Source organism: Rattus norvegicus, chromosome 1 (assembly GCF_036323735.1).
Source record: "Rattus norvegicus strain BN/NHsdMcwi chromosome 1, GRCr8, whole genome shotgun sequence".
Classification (NCBI taxonomy): Eukaryota; Metazoa; Chordata; class Mammalia; order Rodentia; family Muridae; genus Rattus; species Rattus norvegicus.
This window is the reverse complement of record NC_086019.1, coordinates 214,032,909-214,059,133: the sequence shown is the minus strand read 5'-3', so window position 1 is coordinate 214,059,133 and position 26,225 is coordinate 214,032,909. Positions and strand designations below refer to the sequence as shown.

The 26,225-nt window shown below is 47.7% G+C and overlaps 2 protein-coding genes across 7 annotated transcripts in view; one reads left to right on the top strand and one right to left on the bottom strand.

The window, feature by feature from the left end:
* The window catches only part of Rtn3 (reticulon 3), a 56,807-nt gene extending 39,511 nt beyond the window's left edge, over positions 1-17,296 (top strand). For 2 of the 5 annotated variants that reach the window (NM_001009953.3, NM_080909.3), the window contains 6 exons: positions 8,063-8,270; positions 10,759-10,897; positions 11,196-11,265; positions 12,357-12,403; positions 13,620-13,678; positions 15,349-17,296. In NM_001009953.3, the coding sequence (NP_001009953.2) occupies positions 8,063-8,270; positions 10,759-10,897; positions 11,196-11,265; positions 12,357-12,403; positions 13,620-13,678; positions 15,349-15,394 (569 nt within the window). In that variant the 3' untranslated portion in view covers positions 15,395-17,296. Of the gene's footprint in view, positions 1-964; positions 1,177-8,062; positions 8,271-10,758; positions 10,898-11,195; positions 11,266-12,356; positions 12,404-13,619; positions 13,679-15,348 lie in introns of those variants that run through there. The other 3 variants (XM_063271575.1, XM_006230649.5, XM_006230650.5) reach the window with 2 other exon arrangements.
* Zfta (zinc finger translocation associated) lies at positions 17,283-25,414 on the bottom strand. 2 transcript variants are annotated; one of them, NM_001401804.1, is made up of 5 exons: positions 25,113-25,414; positions 22,629-23,126; positions 21,541-21,930; positions 20,719-21,273; positions 17,283-20,535 (listed from the first exon to the last, which is right to left on the bottom strand). In NM_001401804.1, the coding sequence occupies exons 1-5, from the start codon at positions 25,249-25,251 to the stop codon at positions 20,081-20,083; spliced, it is 2,037 nt and encodes a 678-aa protein (NP_001388733.1). In that variant the 5' UTR covers positions 25,252-25,414; the 3' UTR covers positions 17,283-20,080. The 2 variants fall into 2 exon arrangements, with proteins under 2 accessions (NP_001388733.1, NP_001388734.1); NM_001401805.1 differs by lacking the exons at positions 20,719-21,273; positions 21,541-21,930.
* Between the last annotated feature and the right edge of the window lie 811 nt (positions 25,415-26,225).

Below are 26,225 nucleotides of genomic sequence, written 5' to 3'. Positions count from 1 at the left end.
AGTGCTAGGGATGGAGCTTGGGGCCTTAACAAGCTTAGCAAGGAAGTCTTTACCCATTTACCAAAAAGCCCATTTTGCAAGTCTTTGCCCATTACTACAGAGCAAATCTTGGTTAGTAAATCCAGAGTTAATTTTTTAAGAAAGGAACTTAAAATTGGAAGAAGCAGGGAAGACGCTTTCCCTGTCAGTGAGCATTCCTCTTTATTAGCAGGTCTCCCTCTTGTGGCCAAAAGCCTGTCTTTAGCCAATCAGGTAGCCGAAGACTGTGATCCTAGCACTCAGGAAGCTGAGAAAGATCATTAGTTGGTGGCTAGCCTGTGCTACAAATGGAAAACCCTGCTCTAAACAAATCAACCATCCAATCTGACTTTCCGCCCACCTAAATTCTATTAAATGTATTGAATATTAGCAGTTTAAAACAAAACAAAGAAAATAAAACCTTGTATAGATCTTGAATTGCTCTTTAAAAATAAAATTAAAGTTGAAGGTTTGTCAATGTTGTAAAAATCCTTCCTTTTTCAGAATAATCATTTTCTACCTTTAAGAATGCTTGGGAGAAGCTCCACATGGTGGGGAGGCAGAGGCAGGCAGATCTCTGAGTACCAGAACAGCCAGGGCTACAGAAAGAACCCTGCTTGGGAGACTAGGATAAATTCTCTTGACCCTTGGGAGTTTATGAGCTTAAAATCAAATCGAACTCTTTGCCTAAATTTGGCAAAAATACATCAATAAGGAAATCAGCCAAGGGTCACAGCTGCTCCTGACTGAATTTGCGAACTGGCAGCTTCTTCTTTTGAGAATGCCATTAGGCTCCCTCTGTTGGTATATTATGGGTACTGCAACCGGAGTCCTTAAATCTCGCTAGCAAGAAGTAGAAAACCTTTGTTTTCAATAGTAATAAAAATAAAGTGGAGGCTGCGGACCAGGCCTGAGCTCCTGGCCTAGAGCCACCGCGCTGTGCTCCTGCTGCTCACGCGGCTCCTTTAGGCCACTGTAATAACGGCCACCTTGGCGGAGCTCTCTAGAGCTGACAGATGCAGCTGCTGGTGCCTGGGCAGCATACGATGGGTAACTGTTGCTGGACGCAGTGCTTCAGTCTGCTCCACAAAGAAGGGGGCCTGATGCAGACAGGAGGAAGCAGTGCAGGATCCAAGTGTTTTAGAGCGTGCCCGCGAGGTGAGCACTTAAACAGAGTTTGTGCACCTGCCCATAAGAAATTACCTGAGAGTGAGCCACACACACAAAGCAGCCATAGGCCACCTACTGGGGAATTAGTTATCTTGTAGGAGAGGCATTATGAATCGATTACTGCAAAATAGAACATGGCCATAAGATTCAGAGTTAACTTTGTAAGACAGGAAGTTAAAATTGGAAGAAACCATGATGTCCTTCCTACTAGCAGGGAGACTCAAAGTTATTGACCAAAAGACGAGTTTGGATCTTGAGAAATAGGAAGTGGCAGTATGGATCTTGCCAGATACACAAAAAGTACCAAAAGCAGCTATGATTTAACGACCAAAACTAAATCAGCTTCTAATATGATAGCCCAAACTTAGATGGGACCAGAAAATAGGATCCTTCTCATGAGCCTACCAGAACAGGAAGACATTCCCTAGACAGCACTCATAGCACTGACCCAGGGAGGCTCTGATGATCCATCCCTGTGGGCAAGAGGGATAAGGACTTTGTAGGGCTGAGATGGATGACGGTGGTGACGGAGTCTTGCAGGCTTGTGAGTCCTATCTTAGAACTGCCAGGTTCTAGTATCAGTCTAAAACAGATCAGGAGATTGGACAGAATGAAACTTTCTGACCCTGCTTAGCAGTTCTGACCTAGTGTTAAAAATGGACTAGAATGCATTAGTGATAAATGCAGAACCCTTTTTTTTTTCTTTTCTTTTTTTTTTTTTTTTTTCGGAGCTGGGGACCGAACCCAGGGCCTTGCGCTGGCTAGGCAAGCGCTCTACCGCTGAGCTAAATCCCCAACCCCAATGCAGAACCCTTTAAAGGGTAGCAGGGACGACTTCGTAAATGTTTGGTTTACAAGAAGGGAATGAGGATGATGAAAGACAGCTGATGGCTTCGATTTCCCCACCTGCCCTCTGCTTTTCAAGACCAATTGAAGGACTCTAACATGTTCTTCTTTAAATTTATTTTAACCTTTTATAGTATTCTTACCCTTGTGGGTTTTTGCATTTTAAATATTGGCTAATTTTAATTTGACTGCCTGACTAAACCTGTTTTATTATATAACTGAAAAAACTGAAATTTTTTTTTTTTTTTTGAGCTGGGGACCGAACCCAGGGCCTTGCGCTTGCTAGGCAAGCGCTCTACTACTGAGCCAAATCCCCAACCCCTGAAAATCTTTTAAAAAGTGTTTTTGCTAATTCTCAGCAGCTATAAAGAGGGCTGAGTGAGGATCGTCAGGTATGTTTGAGATAGTTATTCCCACTTTCCAGCTTCATTAATTTTGATGACTTCTTTGAATTCTGTTGTCTGATACTAAGAACTTGAGAAAACCCTAAGAAATCTAAGAGAGGGAGAGTAAGAAGAAACGGTCTTTCCACATCTATCACAAATGCATATCCTAATGTGATGTTGACACATTCTGATCAGAGATACTATTAAAAAAACAGGCTACTGATATGTTATAGCAATATTAAAAATAATGTATAGTTATATATTTAGATATTTTACTTTTATATGCCACTATATTGACTTTATATTGGTTTCTTGAGGGTGTTCCTATTTTAAAATTCTGTATTTCCAATAAATGATCTCTGAAAGATTTTACACAGAATATGTAAATGTTCTTACATATGGATGTTTAAAGAAAACATAAATAGTAGTAATACAGGTATTTAAAAGTAAATAAAATCTTTTTTGGTATGAAAGATTCCATTGGTTCTATTGCTCTTTGATTTAATGGCCTGTAACTAGTATATCAGTATATATAGTTTGTGGCAAGCAGCTTTTCCCCAAGTTTATGAAGCAACATACAAGGCCGAGGAATACCGTTGAGGTGGCTCAGTAAAGACACCTGCTGCCAAGCCTGACCCGAGTTCGTGGCCAGAACCAATATGGTTTAAGGAGAACACTGTTATGGTGTCAGACTGGAGATCCAAACACTCAACAGAGATCTCAGTGAGCAAGGCAAGAATTTTCAATAATGGCCAGGCCACCTGCTCTCCTTGGGATCAGAAATGAGCAAGTGACCCTCAGCTACAGTGGGGACTCTTCTATAGGTATTTCATGACTTTTGCAAGCAAGCAAAGCTTAATGGAAGGGGAACTTCGAAACGTTCTGGACTAGCATATAGCATAAATACATTGTTATATTCATTATGGTCTGCCAGTTTCAGAAAGCCTTGTTTGTCAAGTCAGGTTGACCTGGTTCTCAGGAGTAATTTGTGGTCTGCTGGTTTGAAAAACAGTCTGCACAATAGGAACATAAATCTCATTTTATCTGAGAAATATAAATACCAAGACTTTGGATACAAGTCGGAAAGCTGAACAGTAGGGAGAATAGAGGCCCTGTTGTTATTTAACCCATATTGAAATCAGCAGTAAAAGCAGAAATGGAGGAACCAGCTTCTAATAAGCACAAACCCTTGAAAGTGCTTGGTAGCACACACACAGGCACACTCACAAATGCACACCCATACATGCAGCACACACATTAAATAAATAACTGTTAAATAAAAAAATAAGGAATATAAAAAGCTCCCTCATTGCTCTCGATTTGGCTGAGGATTGAGCATGGGTTTCTGTAAGCACACTTACCTGGGCTTTCCTTAGTATGGTTTTCTTTTTTGTCTTGAGACAACAACAGGGCAATGCCCTGAAAAGAGAAGTCGGATAGAAAGAGGAACTTGAGGCTCCTGCTGTACTGAAGTAGTATGCACAGTACTTAATTACAGTGAGATCTAGGTTTGTCATTGTTTCCATCTCAGATGAGTGTGACACTTTAGCATGTGAATGTACATTGTCATGCTGTTGTTAATATCAATATAACTGAAGCTGCAGCTTCATTGTTGGGAATCACTTAAAGATGTTGTTGTCTGGCTCTGTTTCCTGTGCTAATGCTTTTTTAAAGTTGTATATTAAACATGAGCTAAATGTTTTGTTTTGGCACAATCTACCATAGTAGTTTGTCTTAGCCTTTTATTTTTATTTGTATCTGTAGAGGCCAGAAAAAGGCATATCCTCTGGAGCTGGACATACAGGCAGTCGTGAACTGTCTGATCCAGATCAAACTCTGGTCCCTCAGAAGAACAGCAATCACTCTTAACCACTGAGCCACCTCCCCAGCCCCACTGGCTTTTTGTTTATAATGAATTTTCAGAAGGAATGGAAACTGCTCAAGATTTTAAATAAGCCCATTTTTGCATGTAAACATTTTTTAAAGCTTAAATTAAAAAATTTTAAGTATGACCACTTTATTAGGATTCTCTAGAAAAACAACCTATAGAATGGAAACATATATATGTATATATAGATATGTGTGGGACTTATTAGGATGGTTTATCAGCTGTAGTCCATCTAGTCTAACAGCTATTTACCAACAGAAAGGTCAAGAATCCAGTAGTTGTTCAGACCATGAGTCTGGATATCTTAACTGGTCTTCAGTATTTATCAGAATTTCAGAGAAGTAGGCTCTAACCTCAGTAAAGGAATAGACTTGCCAGTGAGACCAAGCAGGCAAAGAACAAAAGCTTCCTTCTTCTGTGCCCTTTATATAGACTGCCAGCAGAAGGTGTGACCCAGAGTAAAGGTGGACCTTCCCATCTCAAAAGATCTGGAACTCAGGAGGCAGAAGCATGTAGATCTCTGGGAATTCTAGGACAGCCAGAGCTACACAGAGAAACCCTGTTTAGAAAAACAAGACAAAACAAACAAAAAATCTATAATAAACGTCAAATGAAAAAAATCCTTCAAGGTATACCCAGCCACTTGTGTTTTAGTTAATTCCAGATGTAGTCAAGTTGAGAACCAAGAGTAGCCATCACAACCACATTATGGAAGACTTTGGAAGTAGGGAAGGATAGCTTATAATTCACCAACAACATAAATATTCTTAGTAAGTACAGAGGCTTTGCATTGGAAGCCTAGAAAAACAACTAATGAGATTAGAGAGATGGCTCAATGGTTAAGAGTACTGGCATACTCTTCCAAAGGTCAGAAGTTCAATTCCCAACACCCCCATGGCCACTAAAAACCATACAGTTCCATGAGATCCAATGTCCTCTTCTGGACTCCATGGAAACTGCATACATAGAATAATATATAGCACACAGATTTCACATGAAATAAAAACAATAAAATCTTTAAATGGAATTCTTTTCGTTTGGTTTGGTTTTCAAGACAAGGTTTCTGTGACGCCCTGGAACTCACTCTGTAGACCAGGCTGGCCATGAACTCAAGAGATCTGCCAGCCTCTGTCTCCCAAGTGCTGGGATTAATGATGTATGCCACCACGCCTGGCTCTAAATATAATTTTTTAAAAGAAATTTAGTTAAAAGCTCCTTTCTATCCCCCAATCTTAATTATATATCCTATTAGCAACAATGAAAAAAGACGAATCTTTATTACAAGCTGTAACAAGCCTTTGTCATGAGTGTTCCATTGTAGCCGCGTGCTGAGACTGGCAGTGAGTGGGCAATGACAGCCAGCATTAGGCTCTGCCTGCCTGCTCAGCAGAGCCTGGTGCTTCCACACTCACCCAGGCAGTCCTGCAATCCCTGCAAGGTCCTTACTACATCCCATAGTGAGAATCCAGCTCTGTATCCTGTCCCAGTCACCCCACTGCCAGTGGCCTAGGTTGTAAACCCAAACTTCAGAATCTGTACATTATCAGCTGAAAGATTGGGCAAATGGTGAATTCTGTTGTGACATTTTACACATGTATGTAATATAGTTTGATCAGATTCATACTCTATTAGCCCTTCTTGTTTCCCTTCCATTCATTGAAAGAGATATCCCAAGTAACACAAGTTTTGTGATCACATCTCTTCAAGAAGCTGTGTTAGCAGGGTGGTCAGAAGCCCAAGACCAACCTCAAAATTAAAAAGTGAAAAAAGTGGAAAGGTGAACATAGCTCTTCCTGGCACCACATATCCCAGGCAATTTGGCATGCACATCTAATCACAGCTGGCTCAGAAAGTGGAGATAGCCTTGAACTGCTGGCCCTCCTGCCTCCAACCCTCAGGGTCTGGGATTGCAGCTGTATACCACCACACCTAGCCAATTTGCTGTTTTAAAAGCAGTAATGGCAGTGCCCCCCACCCCCCAAAAAAAAGAATTATGGAGACAAAACTCTGCCTTCTTACTAGTTTGAACACCCATTCTAATGGCTTCACATTAAACTTCAATAGCCGCCCTGTTTATCACATTTTTCTCCTCTAACTCTACCAGAGAATCAGAAAGGTAAAAGTTTCCAAATGTTTTGCCACACCACCCCCCCTCTTTTTTTTTTTAGGTGTTTTGTAACTGAATATGCTTGGCAAATCTCTATATGTTGAGGAGCAGTATCAGGAAATGAAGGGAAGTTGTTCTCACACTGGCTCTGGGTTATGAGGTTGGCCTGTCACAGATTTGAAGAGCCTGTTATAAACAAGGTGGTGGTACGAGCTCCTAGAAGAGACAAAGCTGTAAGGTCATACAAAGTGGTGGAATACAGAGTGTGGGCAGGAAATAGGGCAGGCCAAGGCCTGAGTGAAGCAAGGACAAGCTGTGAGGTTGGAGGTATAGGACAGTTGCTCTTTATCTGCCATTCCCTAATACCCTTTTTCTGGCCTAGGGCCTTTCTGTACAGTTAGGCAGTTCATGTTCTGCAGTGCTCTAGGGGCACTAGTCACATGTGATTGAATAACAACTTTCCAGCAGGTGGCGGTAAAGTCCGTGAGGATACATGGCGTTTTTCAACTTGTGCAAGTATAGAAATCTATTTCCTTTCTTTGTAAAAACTTTTAGATTTATTAATTTTATTTATATAAGTGTTTAGCTATCTGTATGTATGTATGTATAAACCATGTGTGTGCCTGGTGCCCCTGGAGGCCAAAAGAGGTCTGTTACTCCCCTGGAACTGGAGTCACAGACAGTTGTGAGCCAATCTGTGGATGCTGGGAACTAAAATCAGCTGGAACTGCTGAGCCATCTCTCCAGCCCCCTATTGTTTACACTGGTAGTTTTTAATAATATAGATTGGCTTTCTGTAGGATATTTCTCCAGTTGAATTTGTCAAGTTATTTTCTCTTTCTAAAAAGGTACATATTTAGGGCTAGAATTCCATAGAAGCAGTATTGTCATATCCAGGGACATGTATCATCAGTTTGTTTGATTAGTTGGTGACATGAAACCTCTCTGCGTTCTATATTGAAACTACACTTATAGGCACATGAACTCTGGCATAGTATGTGCCTGAACTCTGACTGTAGGAATTACCCTGCTTAGTGCCAGCCCTCTTGCGTAAGTCTCCTGCTGTTCAGTTTTCCTGTATAGTCTCAGTTCAGTCCTGTGCACCTGAATGGTACCCAGTTTTCTCCCTGATTTGCAAAACCTCTACCTGAAACTCAGTTTCCCATCAGGAATCTTGAAACCTCTCCTTCCTATTAAGTCACATAAGTTTGTTGCATGTAGGTAATAATGTAGTCTGCCTGCGTTGGACCTGAAACAGCTTTAGGGGGACGGTGCCATTTTCTTCACTTTACAATGGAGAATGACTTAGAAAGGTGAAAAGTAGCACAGGTAGAAATGACCAAGACTCAGAGTTTCATCTTTCCAACTCTAGAGGCCTTGTCCATTTTTATAAGGCCAGACTGGGCAATTGAGCAAGACCCTGTCTTAAGAAAAAAATCAGTAGATATGTGTCACAGGCCTACAATCCCAATTCATAGGAGATCAGGAGTAGAGTGCAAGGTTGGGCTATAAAAAATAACCCATAATAACAAAACCAAAAAGAAAGAGGTGCCAGGATACTAGGGAGATAGATGGCCCAGTCAGTAAAACATAGCACAAGCAGGGTGGTCCTGGGTTCTCTAACTTCTGTTCCCTCTCTCTTGGCAGTGCATGATCTGATTTTCTGGCGAGATGTGAAGAAGACTGGGTTTGTCTTTGGCACCACGCTGATCATGCTGCTCTCTCTGGCAGCTTTCAGTGTTATCAGTGTGGTCTCTTACCTCATCCTGGCTCTACTCTCTGTCACCATCAGCTTCAGAGTCTACAAGTCTGTCATCCAAGCTGTGCAGAAGTCAGAAGAAGGACATCCATTCAAGTAAGTTTGCTGAGATTACACATGTCTGAAGTTCTAGCCTATCCCTTATAGCTGATTGATGGCAGAAGCATTCACTAAATACCTTGCAGTCACCCTGAGAAGTAATCAGGTTAGTATCTGAGAACTTGTTACTCACTACAGGCTCAGACTTAAGACTAAAGAGAGCTCTAAATCCAGAATAGGCACAGACTAGCTTGCCCAAGGCAGCCCTCAGTCAGCCACTATGTCCATGTTTCAGCCCTATGTAGTAACAGCTAGAAACCAGGAGTTTATTCTGTTTGTTCCAGGTTTTATTTCTGATTTTCTTTTGCTCTAGTGTAGTTTTCCTGGGACAGGGGAGCAGTTATTTTTAACCTTTAAATATTATTTATGTATATGGCTGTTTTGCCTGTATGTGTGTCTGTACAAGATATGTGTGGTGCTATTGCAGGCCAAGAGTGCATCTGATCCCTGGAGTACAGGTTATGAGCTTCCCTGTGGTTGCTGGGAGTTGAACTCTGATCTTATGGAAGAGAAACCGGTGATCTTAACTACTGAGCCAGTCCTAATCTGGAGGCAAATTTTAATGCCTTTCTGGTTGAACTCTGACTTTAACAAATGCTTCCTCATGTTTGTGCTGTTGAAATTTTTTGCCCATAAAAAATTGTATTTGAGCTTTAGCTTTTAAAACTCCTTTGTCTCAGAGAAAGAGCTGCTGTGACCTCTCTAGAGTAGCCACTAGCTCCCTGCTAGGGCTTGTACTTTCTGTTGATAGAAATAGAAGGGATAACTTAAGTCAGATGTGCCCTTAGAATTATATTGTAAATTAATCTTAATGAGCCAGTAGTGTTGACTGAGTGAATACATTTTACAAGCTCAGATATCTTAATAATGGTCCCTCTCTGTATCATTTCTGTGAATTTATAAAAAAAAATTTTTGTTAAATCATATTAGTCCCAACATCTGGGGAGTGTTTTTGTTTGTTTTGTTGGGACAAGGTCTCAGTGTATCTCCCTAGCTGGCCTAGAGCTCACTGTGTTGATAAGGCTGGCTTACCTGCCACTGCTTCCATAGCTGAAAACATCTCATATTTAAAACCTTTATATTTGAAGATACTTTCTTAGTAAACAGGAGGACGAACATATGCCTGTTACTCTTCTGCTCTTCAAGAGTTTGAGCTCCTCAAGATGTCTTCAAACTTGATAAGCAGTAGACGCTCAGTAGCTACTGTGTGAATGAACAGGTTATGAGCACAGGGTTCCCCCTCAGAACAAGATGGCCAGACATGGTAACACATGCCAAAATTGCAGCATTTGGGAGAGCAAGGCAAGCAGAGCTCTAAGTTCAGGCCAGCCTTATCTATACAGTAAGTTCTAGGGCTGTGCACTTGAGACCCTCTGTCTGCCTGTGCCCTCCCTTTTAAAAAAAAAAAAAAGAAAAAAACTCAGCCTCTGTAAACACAGTGCGTTGTGTAGTTTGCAGCCCTAACAGATTCATGATCTCTGACCTCTGTCTTTCCTTTGCTTTTCTAAACTATCCAGCTTGGGGATTGGGCCCAGGACCTTTACACAGACAAGTGCTCCACTATTTAACTATAGTCCCAGCCCTTCTTTTTTTCTTTCAGTTTTTGGTTTTGATAGTGGTTGTTTGACACAAGGTCTCTCTACATAGCTTTGGGTGTTCTAAGACAGGGTCTTAGCCAGCAAGATGCTCAGCAGGTATTTACTATAAATTTGACAATCTGAGTTCAGTCTGCAGGACCCACATGGTGGAAGGAGAGAACCAATTGCCATAAACTGCCCTCGGACCTCTACATGTGCACTGTGGTGTAGAACACTGTTTTAGACAATGTCCTATTGCTGAGAAGAGACAGCATGACCACAGCAACTTTTTTTTTTTTTTTTTTTGGTTCTTTTTTTTCGGAGCTGGGGACCGAACCCAGGGCCTTGCGATAAAGGAAAACATTTAACTGGAGCTGAGAGTTCTATACCTGGATCAGCAGGCAACAGGAAAAGACCATATGAACCACTGAGCTAGGCTTGAGCTCCAGAAACCTCAAAGCACACCCCTAGTTAGATAAGTAGGTAAACAGACAGACCAACAGGCAGACAGACAGGCAGACAATGCATACCAGAGAAATGACACCCACAGTTGTCCTCTGACCTACATATATATGCACACAAACACATACAGATGAATTTTTAGTTTTTACTTATTTGTCTTACAATGTTGGGGATTGAACCAGGATCTCATAATGCTAGGCAAGTGCTCTGCTCTCTGATCTACATTCCCACAGAATGTATTTTGATATATCCACACTAGATAGTTCTTCATTGTACATGAAAGCCTTATAGTTCATAGATAACTGGCATATTAGCTTTTATCCAGTAAAGGACAGCTGTGTCCCCTTCAGATTTCTAGAATGCTGATTTCACACTAAACTACCACTGTGCTGTTGAAGAATTTCCCCGTGTGTGTCACATGTTTGATTGTTTTTCTTCCTTGGAAGGGCCTACCTGGATGTGGACATTACACTGTCCTCAGAAGCTTTCCACAGCTACATGAATGCTGCAATGGTGCATGTCAACAAGGCCCTCAAACTCATTATTCGTCTCTTTCTGGTAGAAGACTTGGTTGACTCCTTGAAGGTTAGTTGCTGGGCTTTAATTTAGAGCTAAAATAGGGCATACAGGGTTTTTTCAGAAAAGAGAAAGCCTGTAGAAAAGAAGATAGGGATCAACAGAGAAAGCCACCACCCTCTGGAGAGCAGCATTAGACCAGCCCTGTTCAGTTAGTACCCTGTAATTAGCAGTCTCCTTTGGACCCCAAGACAGTTAGTACACATGGCGGATCTGTGTCATAAAACACTGTATTGATGCAAACCTAGTTAGCTTGAAGCCAGGGGCATCTTTATTCTTATTTAACCCTCTGCATTGGCCTTCACAGCTGGCTGTCTTCATGTGGCTGATGACCTACGTCGGTGCTGTTTTTAACGGAATTACCCTTCTGATTCTCGGTAAGGTGACAAGGAAAAGTGTGTCTGTGCTTTTTTTTTCTTTTCTTTTTTTTTTTTTTTTTTTTTTTTTTGGTTCTTTTTTTCAGAGCTGGGGACCAAACCCAGGGCCTTGCGCTTCCTAGGCAAGCGTTCTACCACTGAGCTAAATCCCCAGCCCGTCTGTGCTTATTTCTTAAAAGACTTGGAAGACTCAGTGTAAATGCTGAGCCAGATGGTGCAGGCCTATAATCAAAGCTGTTCAAGAAACTGAGGCAGAAGGATCAAACCTTCAAGGCCAGCCTGAGTAACTTAATAAGATTCTGTCTCAAAGGAAAAATAAAAAAACAAAAAGGGGGCTGGAAAGATGGCTCAGTGGTTAAGAGCACTGACTGCTCTTCCAGAGGTCCTGAGTTCAATTCCCAGCAATCTCATGGTGGCTCACAACCATCTGTAATGAGATCCGATGCCCTCTTCTGGTGTGTCTGAAGACAGCTACAGTGTACTCATATATAATAAATAATTCTAAAAAATAAACAAAAAACAAAAAGGCCAGGGCATCCAGGCGTGATGATGGTGCACAGCTATAATCCCAGCACAGGTGGGCAGGAACAGAAGTTCAGGGATCCAGCAGCGAATTAAGTTGCAAAGTGAGTTCTGGGCCCACTGAGGACAACCACCCAAACGCAGCCCAGGAGTACAGGACTTGTCTAAAGAGCATGTACACAGCATGTATCACTTACCCTGTATGGCCAGCCTGTGGTGTCTGGAGAGTTTGCTAGATATTAGACTAACCTGGGCTTGCCGCCGAGAGTTTATTAAATGGTTTCACAAAGGATTTCAAAGAAACTGTGAATAATGAGCACTGTTTAAATTTGGTTTAAATATGGGGACCTTGCTTTTAAAAACCACTTATGTAGTTTAGAAGTTGACACCTGTCATACAAAGAAAATAGCCTGTTAGAGGTTTTCAACCCCTTATCTGCTGTGCCCTAGTTACCTCAATTTCAAGAGCTCTTATTTTTCTCTTTTTGATTGTTTCTCTATACTTAAACAAATGGCTATGCTGCTTGAGTCTCACACTTGCACTTGCCGTGTTTTTATTCTGTCTTACAGCCGAGCTGCTGGTTTTCAGCGTCCCAATTGTCTATGAGAAGTATAAGGTAGGCATTTGTCTGGAACAGATATGCTAAGTAATGTGTGATTGACGTAAGAGAGACTGGAGGCCTAGGCAGATGTTCTGTGTCGTAGGGATGAATTATCCACTCCAAAAAAGGAAGGTAGAAAAGATGCTGTGTATTAAAACTGAGCTCCTAAAACTGAACTGCACTTTGAAGGAAGTGTTAGTGTGAACAGGTGTTTCCATTGTGGCTCGAGCAGATTACATCTGACGACCTTTTGAGAGAGCCAGGGAGGTAGCTCAGTTGGTAAAATGCTTGTCACATAAGCATGAGAACCTGAGACCTTATCTCAGGCACCCACATAAAATACCCACCATTTAACTGCAAGTCCCAGTCCTGGGGAGTCTCTAGGGCTTGTTAGCAGCTGTTCTACCAAATCTGTGAGCTATAGGTTCAGTGAAGGACTGAACTGTCTCAGGAAATAAAGTCGATGGCTGGAGATGTAGGTCAGTTAGTAAAGTACTTGCCTAATATGTATAAGTCCCTGGGTTTTGAGCCCTAGCACTACATAAATTGTATATAGTGGTGTGCATCTGTAGTGTTGGAGGTGAGTCAGGAAGATCAGAAGTTCGTGGTTCATTCTTATCTACATAGTAAATTGGAAGCCACCTGAGACATTATCTTTAAATTTAATTAAATTAATCAGTTAAATAATAATAAGGTAGAGAGCAATTGAGAGAAACCTTATATCAAAATTTTGCCTCCAAAGACACATCACACTCATACACACATGTACTATAAAATGCACATATATATCATATATATCAACAAAAATATCTTTGGCTTTCTATTATTAAATGAATTAATAATGCCCAGGAGTTAAAACACATCACAACTACAGAATACAGATTAAATGCTGTAGTTTCTGATGCTAAGAATGTACTTCAGTGTTGCTACAGAAAACACCACATAAGCTTTACTTGTACAGATGACGTGTAATTTTTATTTTGTAGTGTTGTTGAAATCTGAAGACGGAGATTTGTAACTTCTGAAACACTGGGCGTCATTTTTATTTTCTGGAATAGTGAAGAGTGGGATTTTTAATAGTTGCACTAAAACAGAATAGTGCCTTTTCAGAGAAGAGATTAATATCAAAATATATAATATATTATATATATATATATATAATTTGAAATTAAAAATTCTTAGCCCCTTTATTGCCCAACTGAGCCTTCTTTCCTTCCTTTCTTCCTTAAAGACACAGATTGACCACTATGTTGGGATTGCCCGGGATCAGACCAAGTCAATTGTTGAAAAGTAAGTGTCCTTAGGGGCTGTGCTCACTATTTCCCATGTGGACCCCTTTCCCCACATCATTTAGTCTCTTATATAAACTGCTACTGTCAAACGTAACTAATTTTCACCCTGAATAAAACCTTAGCTTTTTGTACTTATGTTAAGAAGGAACTTTAGTTTCTTGGGCTGTTCATTTGGTTTAGAGACAGGGACTTGCTATGTAGCCCAGGCTGGCCTCAAACTTAATATCCTACCCTCCTGCTCTCAAGATTGAAATGATCAATGAAACATTTGACTGTCAAATATTTTAGATATTTAACCCTGTTTTTCTCATATGCACCCAAGTCAAGGCAGTCTTCCTGTCTCTTTCGGTAAATGATATAAGCCTAGACTCTGGCACCGTGGTAAGCACCTGTAATCCCAGCACCAGAGAGAGAGGCAGAAGTAGGTGGGGAAAAGGTCTTGCCTGTTTCCAACATAGCCAGGGCTATGTAGTGAGAACCTGTCTCAAAAGAAACAAACAAAAGTCCCTGTTTTCATTTTTTTTTTTTTTTGGTTCTTTTTTTTCGGAGCTGGGGACCGAACCCAGGGCCTTGCGCTTCCTAGGCAAGCGCTCTACCACTGAGCTAAATCCCCAACCCCCCCTGTTTTCATTTTTAAAGTGCTATAAGATATCATGAAATTTTTTTAATGACCTTTTCATATGTTTTTAAGGTTTATTTATGTTATTTAATGTATATCAGATCTCATTACAGATGGCTGTGAGCCACCATGTGGTAGCTGGGAATTGAACTCAAGACCTCTGGATGAGCAGTCAGTGCTCTTAACCACTGAGCCATCTCCCCACTCAAGATACCATGAATTCTTTATCTAATACTGCAAATCAAGGAACTCTTTTATTTTGAATGTTCACAGCAAGATGAAGCCAGCACTGAATTAGCATGTCCTCCTCTTTTCTGTTTTCTTCAGCTGTTCTTTAAGAAGTAAAGTGCTACACTATCAGGAGGGAACTGAATGGGTCAGGAGTGGAGTTTAGTGGTAAAACATTTGCTTAGCATACATGGCCCCAGATTTCCATCCACAGAGAGAAAAGAAGAAACTAAACGTGAACCAGGCAGATGGGTGCCGATGCAGAATCCTCCCTGACTTGTTTCTTTATTGTACACTTATGCTAACTCCAGCTTGAAGGCACACTAGATAGATACCTGGTGCTGCTCACCAGGCCTGCTTTGTTGTTGAAAGTGTTAGCTGATGTTTATAGTCCTCTGTGAGATGCTGCAGCTATGGAGAGCAGCTTTGACATCACTGAAGGTTCAAATGACCACTTCACCAGAGTAAAGGACAACTCTGATGTCCTCTTGCCAGACCTTGTAGAGAACCATGAAGCAACTAGCCATGTCCTTTTCCCACATCTCGTCTTGCCAACTTGTCATTCCTTTTCTTGCACTTCACAGTGCTAAAGAAGTGGGCTCTCACGCTGCCATACCAAGACCCCAATACTTTTGGATTCTTCCTAGCTCCCAGGGAAGGGGCAGGGATCCCTGTAGTGAAACAGGATCAGGCTCTGCAGTAAGGGCAGTGTGGCGGGACCCTCCCTCAGGCTTGTTCCCAACAGCTGAGCCCTACCTGACTTCAGAACAAATGTATATTTAAAACAAATATTTTCAGTTTTCTTTTTCTTTCCTCAATAGGATCCAAGCAAAGCTTCCTGGAATCGCCAAAAAAAAGGCAGAATAAACACATGGAAGCCAGAAGTGCAACAGTTACTAAAACGCCATTTAATAGTTATAACATCGTCACTTGTACTATGAAGGAACTTGCTCAGTGTCAGCTAGAGTTTGGTTCCAAGTTGTTTGTTCTTTTTAATTTGGTGTTCTCTCCCATCCTCTCCCTTTACCCTCAGTACCAAGCACAAGATGTGTTAGACTGAAAAAAAGAACTGATCTCTTAGAACCCTAAAGAATAAGGATTGAATCAGATTGATAGAATTAATCAGACCATAGTGGTTGTGGGGCTTTACGTGTACTCTAAAGGAAAAGAAAAACGTGTCTAGGTCCTCTCTCCAGTTTCAAGGACTGTTACAGCTCCCATTTATAATTGTGCCCTTATTTTTAAGTCAGGAAATAATGATTAACTTATGAGTAAATAGTCTGGGGCAAGAGTGGGATTTCTTCAGTCCCACCCTCCTGCCTTACACATAAGCAGCTACTCTTCCTGCTCCTCTTCGTCCTTAATGAAAGAACTTACAGGCGAGAGGTGATTCCCTATTCCCAGAATGCCACCTGAGAAGTGCCAGGGGTAAGGGGACAGTGGGGGGAGCAGTCAGAGGGAGGGCAGCAGCAGCCACCCTCTGCTGCTCTTCCTAGGGAAGGAAGGGCTCTGCCAGCTGGGAGGGCAGTGCCCAAGCCATTGGTCTGGGATACCAGTGTGAGTGTTGGTTTGAGAAATCATTCCAGAATGTGCTTTTCCCTCTTTTCCCTGCCCACCTTACCTCAAGTTTAATAAATATGGTTGTACTTTTCTTATTATGAAGTAAATGTCTGTAACTGCTGTACACTGCTATAAACTTGTTAAAGAAAAATAATCTGCATGTGGGCTCTCCGCCTTGAGTTATTGTAATCCTATCTCAGTCTGTGGGTAATGAGGTACAAGGACATGAAAAGCCTTCCTTCTCTGTCTTCCCTGCTGCTTCCACCTGTGCTGTGCAGTGCTTTAGCCTGAGGACCACTGAGCCCCACTGCCTGCCAGTCATGTGTCTGTTGTAGTCCAGAGGCCGTGGCTGATAGAGGAGGTACATTTCTAGAAGCATGGCATGCAGCTGCTTGGAGTCAGTGCAATCTGAAAGGATCTCCATTCTCAAACATAGTGATGAAATAGTTCCTACCATGATCCACAGTGCTCTCTGGAGAGGGCTTTCCAGAAGTTTTAGGTTGTGGGTGGCCAAGCAAGCCCAGGTGATACTGCTAAGACAACTGAGCTTACAGTGGCATCCGTGGGGTGTCCAGGGGTCTTAGTTTCTATCCGAGACCTTGCATCTCCCCTTCAGCATGGAAACCCAGTCAGCTTGAAAACTGGCATCCAAGATTCCTTCAGTTCTCAGCTCTGCCCTATTGTAAGGAAGTAGGAGCTGGGGACTTCAAGGTGTTCAATGGTCCCAAAGTTCTGACTGTAAAATTAGGAATGGGTCCTCTTCCCAATCCTTTTGGGAAATGACTTACAGATTTCCATAGATAGAATGCCTTACTCCATTTTCTTAAGTTTCTTTGCCCCTGTACATTTTGAATCCTTGGTTTCCACTGTAGACAACACTCCATCACCATCCTCTGCCCTCCCAGAAAGTAAATACACCGATGGTCTTTGGGGTCTCCCAACCAGGGACCCCATTCTGCACTGGAAGCCTCCACACCTTGCTCTTTTCTCTGTTGCTGCTGTGTTAAAGTAATGGGAAAGATTTCTGTGTCACATGAGTTTTTTTTTTTTTTTAAAGAAAAGTGTAGAGATGAGAAACTACTAATGATATTGTGTGCGTGTCTGTGCGTGCAACATAAAATACGGTAGTACCGAGGAGCTCTCTGGTCCCTGTAAAACTGCAAATCGATGTATTAATTATAAATAAAAAACACAGTGACTGTCTCATCAGTCTGCAACTTTATTCTCTGTACAGTTTGGGTGAAGTGAGAGCAAAGGCTCACTCACTCCCACCCTCATTCCAGGAACGTTGTAAGGAACTCCCAAGATTGCAAGGATTCCCATGGCACTGAGCACACACTGCATGGCTTGGTTTCTAAAACGGAGAGGCCCTGTAAAGGACAACCTCAGAAGTGACGGGGTGAGAGGCTCTGGTTCCCACTCTCACCTGCCTGGGAAGCTGCCTGTAAACCATGGGCAACCAAAGCTGAAACTGAGCTGGTCATAGCTGTCTAATCTGACACCAGAACTCCTCTGACTTGCTCTACCCCCAAACTAAGTTGGCTGTGACTCATAGGGCTGGACTTCTAGATTTTATTCAACATACCTCATGGGGGGCGGGGGGCTTTATGACTGATGCAAACAACTTCACAAATACACATACAAATGTTTGAATAGTGTCACTAAGTAACATGGCATATAAATATGTATCCAGAGTAACATTTACATATGGGCCATAATAGCAAGCATATCATTAACAAAACAATGAAGGAACTTCACCTGTTCGTGTCAGAATTGGAGGGAGGAGAGCCACCAGCCCCTTGAGGCCATAGGTGGTCATGGCAGAGTCACTGCAGAGGTACTTGACAACTACCTGGGGAGCTTCGACAGTATGGGAAGGACCTATCAGAATGTAGTAATCAGGTGGGCCCAAGAATGTGTCTCTATCAAGTGTCTCAGATGCCTGGAAACTGCCAAAATCTTCTGCCCCAGCTAACTGGAACTTCTGCAGTGAGCTCTAGCAACGACAGCAGCTCCAATTTATGTAGAGGTGGGAGAGAATAATCATTCTCAGCTTAAGAACATGCACGATGGAAAGCAAAAGGGTAAGTGCACAGCCTGGCACAATCCATACATAACCTCCGTTCTTAAGATTGTAATACTGTCTCCAAAACCCTGCTGGCTGAAACTGTAATTTCACTGAGCCAGCAGCCGTTCCAGAATACCTGATGGTCGATGGCCTCAAAACAAGCACAGATAAGCAACCTAATTCTGCTGGGGAAACCTCAGCGGCAGGGAAGGTGGGCCCCACCTGGAGTTCTGACGGGCAAGCCTGCACTGCTGGAAGCCACCTGCGTCCTCATTCCCAGGAAGTACAGAACTTTGCTGTCCTCAGGAGTCACAAGTGCTGTGGGCCTACAGTGCCCAACGCACACTTTTGACAGGACTAATAGGTAAAGAAATCTTGGTAACTTGCCAGATTAGAAGCAGTGCAATATAGTGTAAAGCTCACTGAGCTGGGAGATTTGAAAGGGATCAGTTTGTGAGCTCCAGGATCCCTTCCCACTGACAATTTTGAATTATAAAAAAATGCTATAAAATCCGTGGTATAAAATCCATCTCTCGATCTAGGGAACTGGGCCTGAGGCACTTGAACCTTGAGCTCTTGCTCTGGAGGGTGAGAAGGGATTTCTTTTCTTGTTTTCTCACCACAAAGGCTGCACTGGTTCCAGAACCCAGGTCCCACGCCCTGACCACCACACCCGATTTTAAAAGGAGGGCACAGTGCCTGCAGTGACTTCCCTTTGTAAAGAGCAGACACTGGACCTGGAGACAAAAGGCCAGGGGAACATGGAGCTATCTAGTATACTCCCAATCCCCTCACCACACTCCCATCTCAGTTCTTCCTCCACCACCTCACAGCTTATCTCTGATACACGCATAATAAATAAGACATTTGCACATAAGGGTGATTGGGCCAGTTCCCCTACCCCCTTCATATAAAAAGCATTAAATACAGTTTCAAAATAAAATACAAAGAGCAAAAAAGGGCCTGATCTTCGGACCACCTGTTCTCCACGGGAGAATGAAATCTACATATCCCTCTCGGACCTGCCTGGGAGATTGAGGGGCCCTTTTGGCACCACGGGGCCTGGCGCTGTTTCAGGTAAGAGCACGGGAGGAAGAGGCCCGTGCCCTAGGAGCTGAGAACCGGTAGTGTGTCCACCCAGGACAATTCACGTTCAGAGGGGGCAGCAATAGAAACCAACCGCCCCAGTGCCCTGGAGTGGAACAGTACTGGCACTGGACCAAGAATACTCCCGCTGCTTTCACCGAGTAACAGAAGCCCTCTGAGCAGGAGGGCCTAAAGAAAAAGTGCTAATCCCTTTATGCCCCTGGTCCTGCAGGCGTGGCAGTGGCCCAGGATGGGTGCGCTGTCCCCTGGGCCAGCCAGGGAAGCTGGCGCAGCAGACTGGGCCCCACCATTCCGCCCGCGCCCCGCGCCCCGCCCCCTGCTGAGCCTCAGTCCCACCGCCTGGGCCTCTAAGAGGCCAAGAATACCTATTGGACCCCACAGCCTGGAAGGCGAGAGCCTCGCCCGCTGGCGTGAGGCCGCATAGAACTGGGTCACTGGCCAGGTCGCGCGGCCAGCGCGTCCTTCCTGGTTTCCCTGCGGCCCGCCTTCTACCCTAATACTGACTGACTGCGCCCCCATCCGGGTCTGGCAGCACTGCGCCCTCGGGGACAGCCGAGAGCGCTCGCTGCGAACACTGGGGAGGCGCTTTGGCTTTTCGGGAAGCGCGGAGCATCGCACAAAGAGCGCCGGGATCCCCGGGCCACTGCGCACTGGAGGCCAAGTACTAGGGGGCACAGCAGTGTCACCGAAGGACTGCTGCGGCGCCATCGCATACCCACCCCCGGCCCCGGCCTAGCCCGGCCAGCGGGGAGGTAAGGGTCCCAGAACCTGACATCAGGGTCTCTCAGCCCAAAGGCCAGGCCAGCGCAGGGTGACTACTACGCGCGACACACCGCGCCAGGCTTGAGATCCGCGCCGCTATCTCGTGGCGCCGGGGCGGGTGGCCCGAAGCCCTCGTGGCCGTAACAACGAAGCGCTGCCTCCTCGTAAGCCTCCAAAATGGTCTGGCGCTCCTCCGGGGTGAAGTCCATGGAGAAGGGATGCACCTGCAGAATGTGTCGCTTGATGGTGCTCACCTTGAGCGTGGCCAGCGCGCCCCCACACACCATGCACACCAGCCCGCGCCGGCTGCCGTCGTAGTCCATCAAGTACTCGCCCCGCCAGCGCGGCTGGTAGTTGCGTCGCTGCTCCCGGCTTCGCGGCGGCGGCGGAGGTGGCGGTGGCGGCAGTGGCGGCGGCGGAAAGGGCAGCCCCCGGGGCTCCTGGCTGTCATCTTCGTCCTCTTCCTCGGCGGGTCGCTCCGACGGAGCTCCAGGGGACAGCGGCGCGTCGCCTAGAGAAGAACAAAGGGCTGCCTTGGAGCGAGTGGCAAGAATCAAGCCCAGTCCCTGTCCCTGTTCTCCATTGCTCCTCCTGACCCATCCTCCCAGCTCTCTACAGCCTTCCATTCTCGCCACCCTTCCCTCCGAGCCCTGCCCTCTCCCTTGCCAGTTGCTCTGGCCTTCCACAGGCTCACCCCACCACTCCTCCTCTGGCTCCGCCTCCTCTGCCCCTCCCCCCTCCTCAGAGGCTGAGGCTGTGCTGGGGGCGACAGGGCCGCTGGGTGACTCCGGCCTGGGAAGCCCCAGGCCCAGCAGGTGTGCGGCCTTTTCGCTCCACTCCTGGGCGATGAGGGCTTTGACTGGCCCGCTGAGGCTGTTGGACCCCGGGTGGCGCTGGCGGATGTGTCGCTTGATGGTGCTCATCTTGAGCGAGGCCAGCGCGCCCCCGCACACCATGCACACCAGGCCGCGCCGGCAGCCGTCCAGCTCCATGAGGTACTCCAGCCGCCAGCGCTCCTGGTAGTGGCGGCGATGGTCTCGGCCCCTCCGAGGCCGGCCCGGGATGCCCGCCCTCTCGCCCTCGCCCTCGCCCTCCTCGGCCTCCTCCTCCGCCGGCCCGGGCCTCTCAGGCACCCAGCCAGCCTCTTCCTTTACGTCTGGGGGGCTGAGATCCTGAGAGGAGGGGGCTCCAGCAGCGGGGGCGGAGTCCCGGCTCTTTCTGGTCAGGTCCTGGGGGACGAGGTCATCGTCTGTTGGGGAAGGGGTGAAGGAGAAGGGCTCAGCCTTCTGGCTGGGTTGGCCTTACCCACACAAGAGGGTTCCATCCTTGCTCCTCACCCCAGCCCCAAGCTAGCCGGCACTAGCCAGAGAGAGATGGGTGAGTTGAATGTCTGTGTGTAAAGGGAAAATAGGCCTGCAGCCCTCAACCAAAAATCCCTGCCCCCCCAATTTTCTTTTCAGCTCCCATGCTGCCGCCCTAATATTGAAGGGATCTCAGCCCTGGGACAGCCTCGCACCTGGTGAGGGCGGGGTGAGCTCGGACAGAGCTTCAGGCTGGTCACCCCAGGCCTGCAGCAGGGCACTGCGCTGGGGGCCACTGAGCCCTAGGGAGCTGGGGTGCACCTCCAGCACGTGAGCACGGATGTCGTCCAAGTGCAGGCTGGGCAGTGCCCGGCCGCAGGCCATGCACACCAGCCGATTCCCCCGTGGGTCGTAGTCCATGAGACACTCAGCCCGGAACCAGTTCTGCAGTGACTCCTTCAGCCTCCGTTCCAGGCGCCGGGCCCCCAGCCCCCTGCTGCCCCCAGCCCTTCGGGAGGCTGCGAGGCGTCGGCGCCGAGGTGCTACTGGGCCCCCTCGAACCCCTCGCCGCTGGCGCCGGCAGCCCCCACCAGCTGGGGCTTTGCCTGAAAGGGTTGGAGGGAAGCAACTGAGTCTCTGGCCCTCTGGGGAGTCCCCCACCACAGCCAGGTAGGTGCTCCACACACAGCCTCTTTCTCACTCAACTCTGACTCGGGTCCCATGGCTGACCTTTGCCTGTCTTTTCTTCTCCTCTTACATCTTCTTCTGTTCTGTTTTAATTAGACAGAAACTCACACAGCCTAGGCAGGGTTCAAAGGCCCTATGTTGCCAATGCTTATCTAACTAACGATGCTCCTGCCTCCAGTTTCCTGGTTCTAGGATGACAAGCATATACCATCACATCCACTCCCTTTATCTGAACCCCTCTCCCTAACCCTCCTGTTCACTCACTCTAGTCCCACCCAGCCTCATTAAACCCAGATTTCAGCCCCTTCCCTGGGCTTCACTGCTCCAACACCACACCACACCCCACTTCCCTCACCAACTCACAGCCCTTCCCTCAACCTGACCCTCCCACCCCTATAACTACTCTTGCTCCTTCAACTACAGTGTCTAGGCCTCAGTGATGCTAGAAACTACCCCCACCCCACTATCCCTCCCTACTCTCAACAGGAAGGGCAGTAAATAGACTCCACCCAAAGAAGCAAAGACTTGCTTAAAAAAAAAAAAAAAAGGCAGAAAAGCTGCCCCCTCCCAGAGCCCCATTACACACAAGCCCCTGCCTCTCCATATTCTGTATTACCTGAGCCCTTGGGTGGGCAAGCTTGAAGGTTGGCCCCCTCCTCCTCCTCTTCATCTTCTTCCTCTTCCTCCTCCTCAGCCCCCCGGGCCCCCAGGCTCTCAGCCTCACCACGGGCCCCCAGCCCCAGGTGGGCGTCCCAACTGTTGCTGATGACTTCCTTCTCCCTGGGGCTCCAATGGAGGGAGTAGGGGTGTTTCTGGCGGATGTGCCTCTTGATGGTGCTGAGCTTGAGGGTGGCCAGGGAGCTGCCACACACCATACACACCATGCCGTGCCGGGAGGGGATGAAGTCCATCAGGTACTCCAGCCGCCAGTGGTCGTGGTAATAGCGCCGGTGATCCCTGCCAGGGATTCGACTCTTTCCAGGTCGTGAGGCGCGAGCCTCACAATGATCTGAGTATTTCCTGCCTGAAGATGCTGGTCCCCTGGCCCTGGAGGAGGGTAGGGGGGTACTCCCCCAGGACCCCAAGGCACCCCCTTCCAGCTGAAGAGCTTGTCCTGAAGAAGGGAAAAGGGAGACAGGTTCTCAATCTCCGATTTCCACAGAAAGACCTAAGGCTCTGATTTGGAAGCATGAGAAGGGGCGGGAGAGTTCAGGACTAGAGAGGGATGGCAAGAGCAATGAAAGGGGAAGTGGGTAGAAGGTCAGAACACCCATACAGAGAGCAGGGACCCGGCGAGGGAGAACAAAGGGATGTGGGTACTAGGCTAGCTTGCTGAAGTCTTTAAAACCAAGGTGAAGGCCAGGGAGGATGCCAACTACAGAGAAATAAGGAGGGATAAAGCCAGAAGCTCAGCAGGCCAGGCAGTTCCAGCCGGCAGTCGGGAGAGTGGAACAATAGGGGGTGTTTGTCTGCACCCACATCTGTGTACAACACCCACCCACCTGAGGCCCCTCTCTCCCTCTTCCCAAATCTGCCATCCTGTAAGTAGCAGTTTAGGGATGGGGTGTCAACTGTCAGGTCTTCCACTGGAGGGACACCTAAGACACATCTGTCAACACCTCCAGGGAAAGGAGCTGTTCAGACCAGGACTTCCCCAGAGCCACTGAGTGACTCCTGGCTGGTCATCACACCCAATAAGTCTTTCTCAGCATTAATCTCATTTGTGCTTGCAGGGATGTGGTTACTGACCAGCCATCATCCCAAAGGTGTGTGCACTCCTGGGGCCTCACCAACCCACTAGTGTTCCTTCACTTTGTTAAAGACACCCAGAGCCCTCGCTGCAGTGCTGGCTAGCCACTTTTTACTTAGAAAAATGGTCTCCTGGCCACAAACTAAGCAGATTTTGGTCCTTCTCTCAGTACAGAATCCCAAGGGTCAGACAAACAGCTCTCACCCCTGTATGGAGTTGTCTGGTGGTGGTGGTAGTGGTGGGTTTTGGTTTTTGGTTTGTTTGTTTGTTTGTTTGTTTGTTTGTTTTGCTTCCATTACTTTTTTTTAAGCAGAGGTATAGAAAGAACATTAGATTCAAGATTTGGCTTCACTGATGCCTTGCTCAGTGACCTTTGGTAGGTCAGTCCGCTCTCTGGGCCTATGGGCCTTTGTCTGCAAACACACTGAACATCTAGCATCCTACTGCAACCTTCCAGTGCAGGGGCTTGTAAGTCTAAGACAGACTAGCCCTTTAAGAGCAGAAAGGGGAAAAAAAGAAAGAAAGAAAGAAAAGGAGGAGCTGATATTTAAAAATAAGGGGGGGTAGGGGGCTTATAGGGAAGGGAGCTCAGAGAGTAGAGAACAGCCTCCCTGGTCAGGACAGAACCTCCACTGATCTAAAGGGAATGAACCTTTCAGTAGGGAGACAAAAAAGCAGTTGGTTTTAAGGGCCAACTAGGACCGGCGGGTCTTGGTACAGCTGACAAACTGGGGCCAAAATAAATTCTGAAACGCGACAACGCACAGGCAGGAGGGGGCATCCACCTTCGTGTGCGAACCCATCCCTTACTTAAGACCTTCCCGATGTGGGGGATAACAGACGGGGGGGGGGGCAGGACGCAGGCTGCGCTTTGTTTCTCGTAGCGTAACCGTAAAGGGAAGAGTTCCCGTCTCCAGCAAGGCCACGCAGAAAGGGACGGCATACCCGAGAACAGCGGAATTCAGAGCTATGCTACTCTGGGGAAAGCCTCAAAGAGGGACAGAGGGACTAGGCAGCCTTTAAAAGAAAAACCACTTGGGAATGTGAAAGAGAAAGGGCGGAAGCCGCAAGTTCCAATGCCTCGACTCCCACGTCGCTGGTCCCCCAAAAACGGGCGCCGCGGGGCCCTTTAAGGAGTAGGGATCCGCCCCAGCCCGGCGGGCAGACCCCGCCACGGGCGGGGAGCGCCCCATGGGCCTTGTAGCTGCTCTCTGCGCCCACCAGGTGGCGCCCCGAGCCGCCCTGCGCTCGTCCCCCGCTTTGTTCGGCGGCCGAGAGGGGCCCGGAGCCGCAGCCCTCCCCTCCCCCACGCCGGGGCCCCCACCCCGGGCCGTCGGCCCCAGATCTTACCGCCGTCGTCCTCCTCGGGCTCTGTGCCACTACTCGCCGCCGTGGGCGGCAGCCGTCGGCCCCGTGCCGAGGCCACTGCGGGCCCGGGGCCGCCCCTGCCGCCGCCGCTCCGGCTCCGGTGGTCCCCGCCGGGCTCCATGCGCTGTGCTGCGGAGCGGGGGCCCCGGGACGGCGGGGCGCGGGGCCGCGGAGCCAGCGGCGGCGCACGCGGGGCGCTCGGTGCGCGGGGCCCCCGGGCGCGGGGCGCATTCACCGGCAGCCGGCCGCACGGACGGCTAGCTGCTCGCTAGGCAGCGCGGGCTGGACCGGGGTGGGGATTCCTGTCTGGGGCCCCTGGGGCTCCTTTAAGGGCTCCTGGGTAAATTTAAAGGGGCCGCGCGCAATTTCCTCCTGCCAGCTCGCGGGGGGCTGGTGCGGGGAAGGCGGGAGGTAGCAAGTCCGCAGCGGGCGGTTGATACGGACGCGGGGAGCACGGACCTCAGCGCCCTCGCCAGCCCGCCCTGCCGCGTCTACAGCTGCAGCTCCGGCTCGTAAAGAGTCGCCGAGGTGACTAGGGCGCCCGCGTCCGGTCCTCTGCGACGCGCTTCAGCCACCGCCCCCTCGGGGCATCTCGGAGAGCAGCTCTCCGCAGCCCGCTATCAGGGGACCGCCTGGTGCGGCGGTACAGCTCCCTTCTCCGGGGTGCCTCGTCCTCCCGCACGAGCTGGGCGCGGGCCCCGAACGGACGCGCCTGGCAGGGGCCCCAGATGGCCGCGGCCCCGCGAAGAGGGTGGAGCCGTGGGGGCTGCCGCGCCCCCTCCCGCGGGAGCCTGGAGCTAGCGCTGGCAGCTCTGGCTTCTACGGGGAGGGGCGGCGGGGCGAGGTTTCCCCGGATCCGGCCAGAGTGAGGGCGGCGGCCACGAAAGCGCAAGCCGGGGAGAGGGGCGCGCAGAGGAGTGTAAGAGAGCTAGCACGCTGCGCCTGGCCAGCCGGCGCCGCGAAACAGAGGTGGCCCCGGACTGGAAGCCAGAAAGAGAGGGAGACTGCGGCGGTGATTCAGGCTCCTGCTCCCCCCACCCCCACACGCACCCACAGGCCTATAAGTACCGGGTGAGGCACTTCGCTTAGCCCCGG

What these genes read in the sequence shown, in the direction of transcription:
- Zfta (NM_001401804.1), bottom strand. Translation starts at nt 25,251, where the DNA reads ATGGAGCCCGGCGGGGACCACCGGAGCCGGAGCGGCGGCGGCAGGGGC. An exon ending in TTGCCCACCCAAGGGCTCAG is followed by an intron (nt 21,931 to 22,628) that starts GTAATACAGAAT and finishes CAACCCTTTCAG; the next exon opens with GCAAAGCCCCAGCTGGTGGG. An exon ending in GCCAGAGGAGGAGTGGTGGG is followed by an intron (nt 20,536 to 20,718) that starts GTGAGCCTGTGG and finishes GTTCTTCTCTAG; the next exon opens with GCGACGCGCCGCTGTCCCCT.